The sequence below is a fragment of the Simochromis diagramma genome, unplaced genomic scaffold (assembly GCF_900408965.1).
Source record: "Simochromis diagramma unplaced genomic scaffold, fSimDia1.1 OVJJ01000536.1, whole genome shotgun sequence".
Lineage (NCBI taxonomy): Eukaryota > Metazoa > Chordata > Actinopteri > Cichliformes > Cichlidae > Simochromis > Simochromis diagramma.
Genome location: NW_024387029.1, coordinates 581,356 through 597,107, shown reverse-complemented (window position 1 = coordinate 597,107; position 15,752 = coordinate 581,356). Strand labels below are relative to the sequence as shown.

General features: G+C 39.5%; 1 protein-coding gene and 1 long non-coding RNA gene across 9 annotated transcripts in view; one reads left to right on the top strand and one right to left on the bottom strand.

The window, feature by feature from the left end:
* Window positions 1-382: 382 nt before the first annotated feature.
* LOC120739450 (BOLA class I histocompatibility antigen, alpha chain BL3-7-like) overlaps window positions 383-15,752 on the top strand; it is a 34,079-nt gene continuing 18,709 nt past the window's right edge. Inside the window, exons 1-7 of one of the 8 annotated variants that reach the window (XM_040041204.1) lie at window positions 383-617; window positions 3,469-3,729; window positions 3,910-4,188; window positions 4,299-4,601; window positions 4,770-4,879; window positions 5,148-5,160; window positions 5,412-5,888. In XM_040041204.1, coding sequence (XP_039897138.1) covers window positions 545-617; window positions 3,469-3,729; window positions 3,910-4,188; window positions 4,299-4,601; window positions 4,770-4,879; window positions 5,148-5,160; window positions 5,412-5,461 — 1,089 coding nt within the window. In that variant the 5' untranslated portion in view covers window positions 383-544 and the 3' untranslated portion in view covers window positions 5,462-5,888. Of the gene's footprint in view, window positions 618-3,468; window positions 3,730-3,909; window positions 4,189-4,298; window positions 4,602-4,769; window positions 4,880-5,142; window positions 5,161-5,411; window positions 5,889-15,752 lie in introns of those variants that run through there. The other 7 variants (XM_040041203.1, XM_040041207.1, XM_040041210.1 and 4 more) reach the window with 7 other exon arrangements.
* LOC120739475 overlaps window positions 4,505-15,752 on the bottom strand; it is a 13,877-nt gene continuing 2,629 nt past the window's right edge. The window contains exons 2-3 of the long non-coding RNA XR_005697225.1: window positions 14,054-14,059; window positions 4,505-4,618 (exon numbers count right to left, since the gene is read on the bottom strand). This is a non-coding gene — a long non-coding RNA (uncharacterized LOC120739475). The remainder of the gene's footprint in view (window positions 4,619-14,053; window positions 14,060-15,752) is intronic.

Genomic DNA, 15,752 nt, shown 5'->3' with positions numbered 1-15,752 from the left:
AAATTATTTCTGTGCATGAATACTTATATCTTGATTGTCTGAATCCAGCAATAGGGCATTACATTTACTTTTTCTAAATTTTAGACATTAAGGCATTTTAGAATGTCTTAAGGATATCAGAGCATGGCTGGCTCTGAATATTTTACATTTTAATGAAAAGAAGACTGAAATCATTATATTTGGGCCGAGTGGACCTGGTGTCCATCTGACTTGGGTCCTCTTACATCCTGTGTCAAACCAATTGTCACCAAACTTGCAACATTTGCAACTCAACTGAAGCAGCAGAAGTAGCATTCATAAAAAATAAATCTCTCCAAAGTATCTAAAACCAGAGTTTCATTTCTGTTTTGTTTGTTCTATGCTTTCCCATGGCATCCTGTGTGCATGCCATGGGAAAAACAAGGAGACTGTAGGAGGCACATAGTCTGTTTAACGTTTAATTTTTTCTGACTCAGATAACTTTGGCCCACCCTAACAGAATACGGACTTTGGATAGGGAACCTTACCACTCCCAGTTGTTTGGTCTGTTGTTTTTCTTGTGTTAATGAACGTGAAAATGGAAAAAAAGATGAAGTGTGTGCTCATATTACTCCTCTGCTGCCATGTTGCATCTCCAGGTAAGCTCATATTTCAAGTTTTTCATTAAAAAAAAAAATTCTCTTAATTTATGCGAGATTGAATTGCAAGAGACATGGTCTTTTAGTTTTACTATGAGCTGTCGCCATTTTACTCATTTGTTTGTTTGGTGGAGAGTGTCAACAACTGACATTGACAGCTAACACCACCTAACTTGTCAAAACAGCACAGGGAGATATTTAAGCATATAGAAGAGGGATTTTAGACCAGCAACTGTGGCTATGCTTTTACAGATGTTTTGTTCAAAGAATTCTCACTCTTCTTTATTTCTTAATAATAATAATAATAATATTCTTAGTTTCTTTATAACACCAGCTGTATGTTAGTGCAATAACAAAAAAGTATTCTGTTTTATTCTTAAGGTGAGTGGTGGTGAAAGGAAGATGTGGGCACCCCTGAAATGTCACAGTCTCAGTAGGAGAAATTAATATTATCAGTGAATGTACTTTTGTTGTAAACGTGGCTTTAAGAATGTGGTATGGTTTTCCTGTATGTACTTGCAATGTAATTTTTGGAATAGTAAGAATAAAGAGTTAGAGAAGAGTTATTAGCAAAAATTTAATTTTACACAACACTAAAAGTATTTCATCAGTGAGTAGGTTCTCAGTTTCTTTTCACCCTAATACTTTTGAAGACAATGCTGAATCTGAAACTATTTCTACCGTATTTTCTGCACTATAAGGTGCACTTAAAATTCTTTAATTTTCTCAAAAATCGACAATGCGCCTTATAATCTGGTGCGTCTTATGTATGAATGTTGGTTGTACTTAATGACCTTGAACTGATTTTATGCGGTACACAGCGCTCAAAAATCTGTCAAAAATGTTTTAGTATGACTTTGGTAAGCTACGAAGCCGCACCGCTTGATGGATTGTCGGAGCATTATGGCTACCATAGTCAGGACTAGGGATGGGTACCGGTGTCCGGTGCCATGATGGCACCGGTTCTGACATAAACGGTAGTAACCAGACCGAAAAGCAGCGCACATTTCGGTGCTTTATTTCGGTGCTTTTTTTTCCTGAGCTGTGATACACTTCCAGCCAATCATTTTACGTTTCCCAGGATAGTAGGCGGGGCCAGGTACGTACGTTCAGTTAGAGCAGAGCTACAGATTAAAAATGTCCAAGGCGAAGCGGTCAAAAGTCTGGCTGTACTTCACAGCAAAATATGCAAACTCAGCAGCAACAAGTGCTTTAAGCTGATACTGTGATACTGTCAAAGCAGGTAACACCAAGAATCCGATTAAACAGCTGGCGACGCATAGCGTTTTTTTTAAAAGCCGAGAAATGCACCTATTTGATAGCTTGCTGCGAGACCTCACACCGTGCACGTCGGGTGGGTTGCCAGTTATCGGACCCGGAGCAACATCCCCCAAAAACCCGAAGAATAGAGTCCTGGCCCCTAGCCCTGCCAGTGTAGCAGAAATGATGAGGATGATGATGCAGCAGCAGCCGTTCTTCTCTGCATGAGTAGCTTCATGTTGTTCGTGTGTAATTTACGTTGAGTAGGCTAACCACGTTATTACATTAATGCATGTAAGGTGAACTAGCAAACATCATCATAGCTACATGCGGCTGTCTTCTTGTTTGATGGCAGATACTCCCTTCACCCTGGCCAAAAAGGCTAAAATGACCAAAGAAAAAGTGGGAAACAGTTAAACATGAGAGGTTTTTGGACAAAGTTTGTGTTTTTCCATTGTTTAAGCACTGCTTCCAGCCAAGAGTGATGCCATATATGCCACATAGCTGCAGAAAAGGCACACATTGTTATCTTTTTACAAAAAAAACCAGCTGAACATGAGAGGTTTTTGGACAAAGTTTGTGTTCTCCATTCTTTAAGCACCGGTTCGAGCACCGTTTAAGCACCGGCACCGTTTCAAAAGTACCGATTTGGCACCGGTATCGGATAAAACCTAAACGATACCCATCCCTAGTCAGGACCCTTGTGGAGTAATCTGGGTCCAAAACTCTGTCCACTTCAGGTCCCAAAGTCAAAAGAACACTGCGGCATCACTGAGAGTTAAAAACTGTCTAAATCCTTTCATCTGTAATAAAATGATCAGCGTTGCTGCTTTACCAGGCGTAAGGATTAGATTTAACATCCAGGCACCCATTATAACAGAATTTGTTAAATTTAACAGAGTTAAAAGTTAGCAGGAAGTTAGCAGGAAGTTAGCTCGCTAGTTTCCACCTAAACATCATATACCATGTTCTGACTGAGAGATTTCTGAAAAAATTAAAACGTACAGCTCTGCTATCACTTCCAACATATATGAAGACAAAAACCTAAACAGCAGTGACTTTTGTAGGGTTGCTGAAGTTGGACTAGCTGGTATATAATGATGTACTACGTGATTGCTAGTGACACAGCTATGTTAGCATAACATTAGCACACTGAAGCTGGAGTTTGAACGCTAACCTTTTTCCATTCGATAAAAGTTAACCTGAGGGTTCCTGGGATGCTGTAAACGGACCGAACTTCAGTCAGGAGAACAATTGAGATAATCAATCCACAATACGAGGTTAGTCATTAATATACTGCAACAAAACCGGAATAGAGCAGCTGCGAGAGAATTCAACATTAATGAATCAATGGTACGGAAGTGGAGGAAGTAAGAAGAATGAGTTGAGTAAAGTTTGACTCATCTGACTGTTTTGTTTTGCTTAATGCGCCTCATAATCTGGTGCGCCTTATTTATAAAAACAGACCCATTCATTGACAGAGCGCCTTATAATCTGGTGCACCTTATGGTCTGAAAAATATGGTAATGATACAAAAAAAACCCTATATAATAGGAATGTATGGTAATTCAGATTTCTCCCAATTTTACAGTAAAACACTCCTTGAAGTATTTCTTCACTGAAACTCCTGGAGCTCAGAGCATTCCTGAGTTTGTGGTTGTTGCATTTGTTGATGAAGTTCAGATAGGTGACTCCAACAGTGTAAGAGAAGCAAAACCAAAGAAAGACTGGATTAAATTCTTTGAGGATCATCCTCAGGACCTGGAGTGGTATAGATTTCAATCTAATGAAATTCATCACTTCTTTAAGGCTACCATTGAGACTTTGAGGCAACGTTTAAACCAAACTGAAGGTACAGATTTGTTTTACTTGTTACTGCTGAAACATTTTGTTTTAAATCATTTTTCATTTTTTATTTTAAAAAGCCTTTATTTTTGCATTGTTTATTTGTGGTAAAGGTATAGTTTCAGGTATAAGCTGTATTGACATCTTACGGGTTTATCACAGTCACTGTTACTGTCTTTCTTTTCAGGTGTTCATATTTTGCAAAGGATGAGTGGCTGTGAATGGGATGATGAGACTGGAGAGATTAATGGATATGATCAGTATGGCTATGGCGGAGTAGACTTTCTCGCATTTGACTCGCAGACACTGACATGGATCGCTCCTAAACCACAGGCTGTCATCACCAAAATGAGATTTGATGCTCATGAACGTCGATTTGAATCAAATAAAAACTTTTTAGGCCATCAGTGCCCTGAGTTTTTAAAGGAGTATTTGCGATATGGGAGGAGCTTTCTGCAGACAGCAGGTAGAATTACATAATCTAATGAAATGTAATAGAAACTTTATATGGGTTTTGTGCTTCAAAGGTAGAGTAAAATAAAATAAAGAATGTAACAACTGCCAGTCTCTCTGCAGTTTTTCCCTCAGTGTCTCTCATCCAGAAAACTTCCTCCTCTCCAGTCAGCTGCCATGCTACAGGTTTCTATCCTGACAGAGCCGTGATGTTCTGGAGGAAAGATGGAGAGGAGATTCATGAAGGTGTGGATCCTGGAGAGAGCCTCCCCAACAATGATGGGAGCTTCCAGATGAGTATTGATCTCAATGTTTCATCAGTCACACCTGAAGACTGGCAGAGGTACGACTGTGTGTTTCATCTCTCTGGTATGAACGAGGACATCGTCACCAAACTGGACAAAACAGTGATCAGGACCAACAGGGGTAAGACAAGAAGATTACTCAAACTAATGTCTGAGTAACTGTAATGACTGAATAGTAATGATTTTGTGTCATTTATTGTTTCACTCAGAGATGTCAAACTTCTCAACTTCCTTGGTGTCGGCACAGTTTTCTGTTTAATATTATAAAATGCTGCCATGTGTTGTTCAACAGAGAAGCCAGCTGACACTGTGACCTTCATCAGTGCTGCAGTGGTTGTTCTAACTGTCACCATCATCACAGCTTTGGCATTTGTAGCTTACAAAAAGAAGAAAGGTGAGAAATCTGAATGTGGGAAATATTAAGTTTAGTTTTTGAATTCATCTCCGAAATCTTACTGCCAGATCAGTTTGGACACAAACACCTAAATTCTAAAGTAACTGTAAAAGGCTCAGAGCCACAGTGAGATGATTACAGGGCATGAGAAGGATGATGTGTGAAGAAAAAAAGTACATTACAAAGGAAATGCATACAAGATATTTGTGGAATCAAGAAAAATACAAAACAAAAAATAACTGATATGGTTTATTTTTGTTTGTTTCAGTGATATGCTCTACATCCCGTAAGTAAAATCTGCTTTTATTAATCTGGAATTTTTCAGATGTGGAATGTGATTAGAGACATTATAATCAGGATTTACGTGAAAACATAGTATAGATTCATTCAGTTTCATGATACATATTCTGCTCACTTGAATGCCACTGATCTCCCTGGGAAGCAGGGTCATTTATTCAAACAGAAACCAACAATCACTACAAATGGTCTCCTTCAAAACGATAAAATATTTGTAAACTGTGTATTTTTATCTTCCAGCTCCTGACGATGGCTCTGAGCAGTCTGAGAGACTAAATCCACAAAGTTGACTGTCCTGCAAAGAGTTCTTCACTTTACTGTCTGAATGACTTTCCTCCAGCTGCTGCAGACACTTCCACATTTCAAAGACATATATTAAACACACCTGTTAATAAAACACAGTTGATGATCATATTTTGCAGATCACTGAGAACAGGCTGCTACACTTCCTCTAAATTAGTGCATGGTCATATAATTGTATCTAGCTACTGTGTGTACATGTTTCATGCAATTATGACTTCTGCTTCAGTATGATCTATGTAATCCCTGTATCGATGCAGCGGTATCGCAAGTCTGCTAAAACATTTGCTAAACTAAATGTTTCAACTTTATTGATTTTTATGCATCTGACAATGACAGTTTGTTAGACCTGAAGTGTGTTATTTCACTGAGACGCTGGCAGTGTACAAAGCATGCAGTATTTTTCAAATGACACCAAAACATCTGAAGGATGACAGCAACAAACTCTCATTTGGAAATAAAATGTTATGAGTTTATTATTTTATTTTTCTGTGAAAATGACTAACCCGGGATTTCCTGCATTTGATTTGTGAGGTCTCATGACCTTGATCTTTGACCACCTCTGGCTGTCTTGATTCAAACAAGGAAAACTGTTGTTTTGATTCCACTATAACTTCCTCACTGTGTTCTGTCTCATGTGTTCAAACAAACAATTTAAATAACTTGATGTTTGAACATTACTGTTATATAGAAAATATTTTTGTTTTAGCTCAGAAGGTAAAGTTTTATATGAGGAATCATATAAAATTACAACTGCTATATGACATGATAACATTCTCTCTATCAGATGGGAGTATCAGCAAGGATCTGATAACAAACTGTCTGAAGCTGCAAGTAAAAACAGCTTGACACTGTTCAGATTAGGGATAAAAGAAAATATGCAAAATACATCACTGATATAAGTGTCTCTTTCTACAGTTTCTGGCCTTCTGTCACAGCAGCTCTCAGGTCTAACTACTGTTACGAAATCAGTTTCACCCCGGTTCTTTTATTCCTCGGGCATCCAGAGACGGCACCGGACTCAGTAGTCATTTTCACAAAACCTTTATTCATCTTATTAAGCATGCATCTTCTAGAAGGGGAGACGTGCAAGGCCGGTGTCTCTCTGCAGATCTTGCACTCCTTTGTTTGTTACAGCCAGCTTTATAGAAGTGACCCCATCATAAAACCCCCATGGTGTACAGCAAACTCTGTGTTTGTGTGTGTATGCATGAGCACATGAGTGCCTGTGTGCATGTGGGTGTGTGAGTTGTAACAGTCAAAGCACTGTGTGTGTTGTGTCTCTGTGTACGTGACTTCCTGCCGGTCATAAAAGTAATCTCCTCACCCAAGCTACACCAAATTCTTCTACACAACACAGAAAACAGAGTTAACGCATTACAAACACTGAGACCCCCACTCTGCATCCACTAGGCCATTGGCCTCTTGTTGTCTTACATTTACAGATAAGGTGGAGAGTCTCCTGCAAACCTACTTCTAAGTTATAACAATTATGAGTTTTTATTAAAGGTACAAGCATCAGCTACCCCCAACTGTAGCTTCCTGTCTCCTTTTATGACAGGCAGACCCCCAGTGTCCTTAAATTCCTTTCCCTCTAAACAATTACACACACTCTCAGGCCTACAGCTAAGCCAAACTGAAACACAGACAAATCCTTCCTTATTCCTCTGATCTAAACAAATTTAACACATCATATTATAATAATTATTTTTCTTGTACTCACACTACAAATAAGAATACCAGAAAAAAATTCTGATTCTAACGGTGTGTTCACACCGAACGCGATGGACGCGAATAGAGCGTCAGGTTTACATGTAAAGTCAATGGAAAGGCGCGACGACGCGCGATTGCGGGTCCCGCGAAAATCGGAAGCAGATTTGCGTCGCGAAAACGGCAAACGCGTGAAACGCGCGTCAGTGTAGCGCGTCTGGCGCGTTGACGCGCGAATAAAACCACGCACGTGAGTTTTTGTGTTGCATTTTGTGCATATGCGCGTTTCGCGTCTACCGCTCGAGTTGGAAAAATCTGAACTCCAGCGTCAAATCGCGCCGCGACAACCAATCAGGAGCCTGGTGACGTGGCTCTGACTAGGTCAAAGGGGCAGATCCAGCCAAAGCCCTTCATTCTTCATTCAGTATGGAGGAAAAGCTAATCAGTGCTGTGGCTAATCACCCCGAGCTGTATGATGCCAGCTACTATTTCTACCGAGACAGGAATAAAAAGGACCTAGCTTGGAGACACATAAGTGAGGAGATCAGGCAACCTGGTAAGTTCATTCCTTCTTCTTTTTAATTTTCAGACTGACCCCGATGAAGCCGTGCAAAGCTAGCAAGCCCGCCTACTGTCCCGCGATTTTCCCACTGTTGTACAAATACCTTTCCGCTAACCAGATAATGCGTTTATTCAGAGGACATCTGCAGGAGAAAGTGGAAGAGCCTCAGGGACACCTATAATAAGGAGAAAAGGACAGAGAAGGAGAAGAGGAGTGGGTCTGCAGCAGGATCGGGGAGGAGATGGAAGTTCTTCGCGGTCATGGGGTTTCTGGACCCCTTCCTCACCCCGCGGGAGACTAGCGGAAATATGGTGCGGACCGTGGAGAACTTCTCCCCCGAGGACCAGGGACAGCCCGGAGAGGCAGCAGGGGAGTGTCAGTCAGAAGGTATGTTTACAATGAATTAATGTAGGCAGTTAATTTATGCGTGTTGTCATACAGGAGTATATTTTGTTTATTAATAAAGAGTATACAGTAGTCCCGCTGTTCATCCGTCACTGCCTCGCCTTTTCGCTGATTTTTTTTTATTGCACCGTACAGCTTTCAACAATGCGCATTGCATTGTGCAGCCCAAATGACAAATCTCCGTGTCGTGTCTCCTGCACTTGCCAAACTTATCATGTTTGGTTTTGATAGCCATCATGTCCAATAGAAAAAAACAGCACAAAAACACCCATAACTACGACCCTCATTTGGAAATAGACACCTGCACCGGGAGCGAAAAAGGCACACAAAAGTGGCGCCGCAGACGGAGAAAAAAGCGCGGCATAATACTTTTACGTTTTAAAATCGACAATGGTTTGCACTTTAGTGATGGGATTTCCGGCTCTTTTTAGAGATCCGGCTCTTCGGTCGGCTCACTAAAAAGAGCCGGCTCTTTCGGCTCCGAACCGGCTCTTCAGGTTGTTTTGTTGCTTTAATTAATTATTATTAACAATAATATAAAATTATGCACAAAGGAATTACTAATGTAAAAAAAAGTGGTTTTATTTATATATGTTTATATATAAATATATGCGGTGGCCCCTAGAGACAAAACACGTACAAACTCCAAAACACATTTCTAGCATGAACTGAACTTCCAAAGCAGAGCTACTAGATCACTTAAATTACACAATTGAAAGCATGTGTGTATTGTTTGTGTATTTATACACAGGCACTCATATATATTCAAATAATTTAAAAAAAAGTTCATTTACCTGTTACTACCACACACCAAATCCGGTCGTTGGTACTTGCTGGCTTGTGCAGCACAAGATAACAAAAGCTCAACACTGCACCCAGCATCCTGGAGCACTTCTGTTGTCTTTTGTACGTGTTTTGAGTTTTTATGTGCTTCGGAGTTTGTACGTGTTTTTTACGTGTTTTTACGTGTTTTGGAGTTTGTATGTGTTTTTACGTGTTTTGGAGTTTTGTACATGCTTCAGAGTTCGTACGTGATTTGAAGTTTGTATGTGCTTTGTCTCTAGGGGCCACCGTAAGGGGCCACCGTAGAAAACAACACAAAAACACTGCAAACCACAACACAATTAAATATAAATTATAATATGAAAACAAAAAGAAACATGCATATTTCTCTGTCATATGGACCTGCATGAATAAACTTTCTGAATCCTTTATCATCCGCAACTGAAAATAGTTTGTGGATGATTACTATACCTTTCTAATGTGACGTTGTTGTCCCTGGCTCTCTTTCTCTCTCTCTCTCACGTCTGGCTCTGATTTCCTGTGCTACTGAGTGTACTACCGCCCCTCCCCCCTCTGCCAGCATAAAGCACAAGGCTCATGCGGGCACAGTGAAGCGGAAAAAAAAGTGCGGAGATAGAGGGGTGAGAGAAAGAAAGAAAAAAAAAACCACGTGACGGCTCGCAATAAGGAGCCCGGGCTCGCGTCGTTCACCGTCAAAGAGGCGGCTCTAAGAGCCATTCGTTCGCGACGACCCAGCACTATTGCACTGCAAGAATCAACTTGTAAGAACTGTGACTACATGTTCATTGTGCTGTGCTGAATAAATGAGAGACCACGTGTATATAATAATAAGTATATAATAAGATATATCTCTATGCTATTGTCTTCAATCCTGTTAACATTTAATAGTGTCTTGATAGAGTCAAGTTATCATGCAGCAGAGTCCTCCCCTGTTGCTTCTCCTGGCTCCCCAGTCCCTGGTCCATCCAATCCTGCTGCTAGCACCCACAGGTAGAGCAGGGCGATATGGCCAAAAATATTTATCACGATATATATTTGAAAATTTGCGATAACGATATAACTGACGATATAATTGATGCGAGACAAAATACAACTCCACAACATTACTAGCGCAAAAAGACAACCTTCCATTTATTTTCACTTAAACAAGAAGCTGGTTTTTATGTACATTAAAGCTTTATAAAAATGTAACAGTGCAAATGCAAATCCTTGCTGAAAGTTTAACCAAAAGGCATTTCCAGTAGAAATGGGCTGACATATCCTGAGCATAACCATGTATAATATCCACTGAAGTTAAAAAAGAGGTGCTTTGCAACATTAAACTGCAGTGTGCAGTACGTATTTTTCGGACCATAAGGTGCACGGGATTATAAGGCACATTAAGCGAAACAAAGCAGTCAGATAATCAAACGTTATTCAACTCATTCTTCTTGCCTTCCTCCACTTCTGTACCATTGATTCATTAATGTTGAATTCTCTGGCAGCTGGCTCTATTCCCATGTTGTTGCAGTATATTAGTGACTAACCTTGTATTGTGGAGGGATTATCTCAGTTGTTCTCCTGACTGAAGTTTGGTCCGTTTTACAGCAATCCTGCCATGCGATTGCATTTGTCCCGAACATCAGGAACCTTCACATTAACTTTTATAAGTGGAAAAGTGTTAGTGTTCGTTTCCTCCAGCTTCACTGTTTTAGGTTATGCTAACATAGCTGTGTCGCTAGCGATCACGTAGCACATCAGTATATACCAGCTAGCCCAACTTCAGTAACCCTACAAACGTCAATGCTGTTTAGTTTCCTGTCTTCATTATGTTTGGAAGTGATAGCAGAGCTGTACGTTTGATTTTTTTCAGAAATCTCTCAGTCAGAACATACAATATCATGCTTAGGTAACTAGCGAAACTAGCGAGCTAACTTCCGCTAGCTTCCTGCTAACTTCTAACTCCGTTAAATGTAATACATTTTGTTTTCATGGATGCCTGGAAGTTAAACTTCATAGTTACACCTGGTAAAGCAGCAATGCTGATCGTTTTATTAAAGATGAAAGAATTTAGACAGTTTTTAAGTCTCAGTGATGCTGCAGTGTTCGTTTGACCTGAAGCATACGGAGTTTAGGACCCAGATTACTCCCAGATTTAAGAGCAACTTAGTCCGACAAATACGACAATAACGACGGCCGCTTGCATGTTCTGCAAAAAAATGTGCTTTGTCGTGTATCTGACGGACAAACACCAAACCAGTTCCACATCACTGAAGTTGCACCATTTTACAAACTAATTCTGGTTCATCTGTTTCACTCAACAATCGGCCATGTGCGTATGAAAACAAAGGCTCTGCGCATGCGCGTTTTACTCATATTCTATCGCGATATTTCATTTTCCTATCGTTGCCTAACATTATACCGGTATTACCGTGAACGGTATAATATGGCCCAGCCCTGCCCACAGGTATGAACATCAAGCACTGATAGCTTTTTACTTGCTTGGATTCCCTTGTGATCACCTTTACTAAATATCTACAACCAATCTGTTCATATCCTGGTTTTTTTCAATTTTGAAAATGAAAATCTAGTAGCAACCTTCTCATTACTTTGTGGTGTTTTGTGCTGTGTGTTTACAGGCCCACAGAGGAGGACAGCTCGAAGGCGGGCGAAGGACGGGTCCCAGGACGGTCCATCGGCGGTGGAGCTGGCTAGCCTGGAGTCCCTAAGAGGCCACGCCCGCTCCAACAGAGCATTTCCTCCTCAGCCTTGTTCCTGCTCTGGAGAGCATGTCGCCTCAGACCGAGAATCCGTGAATTTCAAATTTATAAATTAGTTTTTGAAAACAGTGTTTAAATTTGGAAACATTGGACCCTAATGATCATTAGTTGTTCTGATGAGGCAGCAGGCTCTCCAGGGCAGAAACAATGTGCTTATTCTTCTCCTCCTTCTCCCTGAGGCTCTTCCACTCAAAACTGGGTCCTTTTTATTCCTGTCTCTCTGTAAATAGTTAAATTTCATATATTTATGTTTAATGTTTTTTACTGAATTTGTATATTTTATCAAATAAACATTTATAATGACAAGTGTCTCTGTTCTACTACACAGCAAATATTGGCACCCGACTTGACACATGTAGAATTTATTTCATATTATACTAATGACAAATATACTAATACAGTGGGATGCAAAAGTTTGGGCAACCTTGTTAATAGACATTATTTTCCTGTATAAATCGTTGGTTGTTACAATAAAAAATGTCAGTTAAATATCATACAGGAGACACACACAGTGATATTTGAGAAGTGAAAAGAAGTTTACTGGATTTACAGAAAGTGTGCAATAATTGTTAAACAAACAAGCAGGTGCATAATTTGGGCACCACAAAAAAGAAATGAAATAAATATTTAGTGTATATCAATGTGTGTGTCTCCTATATGATATATGGGGTGCCTTTGTCTGGACGTGCTTCCCATCCAGAGCTCCACAGCAGAGAGGAAAGTTCCAGCGCTCCTGGAATCCCTCTGTGATGGACCGCCAGTCTCCAGGTGAAGGCACAGCCATGAAGTCGTCCACTAGACAGTCCCAGATGGACGTCGCTGCCTGGGGGGTGATCTGGCTCACCGTGGACACACCGACTCTGAAACTGAACGCGATGGTCCTGAAGGAGTCCCGGTGACAAGGAACCTGGACAAAATTGTTCAAAATTAGTATTATGTGTACTGCAGTTACAAAATACATTATTCAAATTCCAAAATACTTTTGTGATGTCAGATTTAAATCACAAAACTTAAATCTTACATAAAACATTTTGTAATTATAAGGATAATTACAAAATGTATATTAGATAATATCTAAAACAGTTGTGTTTTGTTTTAACTTTAACATATCATAATTGATTGGTAGCAACTTTTGCCACTACAGTGTGCCAATCACTCATAATTCCTAAACATGTCAATCAGGTAGGAATGAAGTAAGACATTAATAGAAATAAAGAGTTGTATGTTGACATGTAGCCCTTTCCTTGCTTAATCATTAATATTTTTGAAAAATTAAGCTGTAAAAGACATAGCTTATCAAGATAGAACCATGTAACTAAAGATGAACCAAACTGTTCAGTTTTATCTAACTCTGTTTTAATAAAGGCTGGTGACCCCTGTATAGAGTCTGACAGCTGCAGGGATTATATACAAATATTCAACCAATTCACCAAGTCTCTCTGTGCCTGGGTCCTCATCACAAAACATGGCATGACAGTTTTGTACATTTTAACACAATTTAATCCCCACATTTGTGAAAGAAAAGCAAAACACTTTTTTGAAAAGTCTATAACAAAACCATCAAATCTGATAAAGGTTATTTAAATGCTGCTAAAGACTACTACTGCCAAAGAAGAATGGATTTGAATTTAAAAAAAAAACATATCCTAACCTTAATTACTGCAGGAGAATAATGAATGATGCACACAGTGAGTAAAAAGTAAACTGAGTTAGGGCTGGGCCATATTATACCGTTCACGGTAATACCGGTACAATGTTAGGCAACGATAAGAAAATGAAATAACGCGATAGAATATGGGTAAAACGCGCATGCGCAGTGCCTTTGTTTTCATATGCACACGGCCGATTGTTGAGTGAAATGGATGAACCAGAATTGGTTTGTAAAAATGGTGCAACTTCAGTGATGTGGAACTGGTTTGGTGTTTGTCCGTCAGATACACAACAAAGCACATTTTTTTGTAGAACATGCAAGCGGGCTATTTTTTTGGACTAAGGTGCTCTAAATCTGGGAGTAATCTGGGTCCTAAACTCCCTCCGCTTTAGGTCCCAAAGTCAAACAAACACTGCAGCATCACTGAGTTAAAAACTGTCTAAATTCTTTCATCTTTAATAAAACAATCAGCATTGTGCTTTACCAGGTGTAACTATGAAGTTTAACAGCCAGGCATCCATGAAAACAGAATTTATTACATTTAACGGAGTTAGAAGTTAGCAGGAAGCTAGCGGAAGTTAGCTCGCTAGTTTCGCTAGTTACCTAAGCATGATATAGCATGTTCTGACTGAGAGATTTCTGAAAAATTTAAACATACTGCTCTGCTATCACTTCCAACATAAATGAAAACAGGAAACTAAACAGCAGTGACGTTTGTAAGGTTACTGAAGTTGGGCTACGTGATCGCTAGCGACACAGCTATGTCAGCATAACATAAATAGTGAAGCTGCAGGATGAACGCTAACACTTTTCCACTCGATAAAAGTTAACGTGAAGGTTTGATGGTTAGGGACAAATGCAATCGCATGGCAGGATGCTGTAAACGGACCAAACTTCAGTCAGGAGAACAATTGAGATAATCCATCCACAATATGAGGTTAGTCATTAATACTGCAACAACATGGGAATAGAGCAGCTATGATAGAATACAGCATTAATGAATCAATGGTACAGAAGTGGAGGAAGCAAGAAGAATGAGTTGAATAAAGTTGATTTATCTGACTGCTTGTTTCGCTTAACGTGCCTTATAATCCCGTGCACCTATGGTCTGAAAAATACGTATTTGACTTTTTTATTTGGCACACTGCAGTTTAATGTTGCAAAGCACCTTTTTTTTAACTTCAGTGGATTTTATACATGGTTATGCTCAGGATATCTCAGCCCATTTCTACTGGAAATGCCTTTTGGTTAAACCTTCAGCAAGGAATTTGCATTTGCACTGTTAAATTTTATATAGCTTTAATGCACATAAAAAAACAGCTGCTTGTTTAAGTAAAATAAATGGATGGTGTTTTTTTGCGCTAGTAAAGTTGTGGAGTTGTATTTTGTCTCGCATCAATTATATCGTCAGTTAAATCGTTATCGCAAATTTTCAAATAATATCATGATAAATATTTTGGCCATATCGCCCTGCTCTAAACTGAGTGCATTTGGACAGAGATTCACTTTTAATGTGTATGCATAATATAATACAGATAGATAAAAATACACTCCAAAAATAGAAGTCCTTGAAATGTACAAATATTATTAAAAAATTAGAAAATTGAGACACCTTGGCCTGTGGTATAATGTATACAATGTATGAAAGATCTTTACTGCAGATACTACTATGGCTCTGCAGATTTTTCTTTTCTTTTAACCTATGTCGCCTCACCTTGAGGTTGGTGAATCTATCTATCACATTTTGGTGGTCAAGTCTCTCAAGCATCTCTTTCTCAACTGACATCACATTATACGAATGCAGCCGACAAATGCGTCCTCCTTTTCCCCGAATTTGAAGGATGGGTCGGGTGTGTCCTTCGTGGCCCACCATATCCCAGAATTAATAGTGCGGCCCAGCCAAACTCCAGTTTCCAACAATGGCGGCCGCTACTAAGTTTTAAAATTACTCTTACTAATCTTTCTGAGTCACAAAATAAACTTTTAACATATTTTCAGGTGAGAAAGTAGCTGTGTAAACATCAAATATCTGCTTGGTTTATCAAGATATTGCATATTTGCAAAAGTGCTTCGACGTTTCCGGAGACGTCTGTTACCCACCAGCTCGATAGCTAGCCGGGAGCTCGAGGGTCACTGAAGCCGCCGAGAATGGCACAACTCCGGGCACATCATTTTCAGATCACCGCGGACTTTCGCTACCTGGGTTAAACGTAAATATAAGTCACTTAGACAACCTAAAAATGTTATTGTTTGGCTATTTTCAGTGTTTTATTTGTTTGTGAGTAAATCGGTTTGGCTGAGATTAAAGTTATTACATTAGATTAGATAAAATAAAACTTTATTAATCCCCCAGGTGGGTTCCTCCTTGGTTTTCACACAGCTGACTAAAC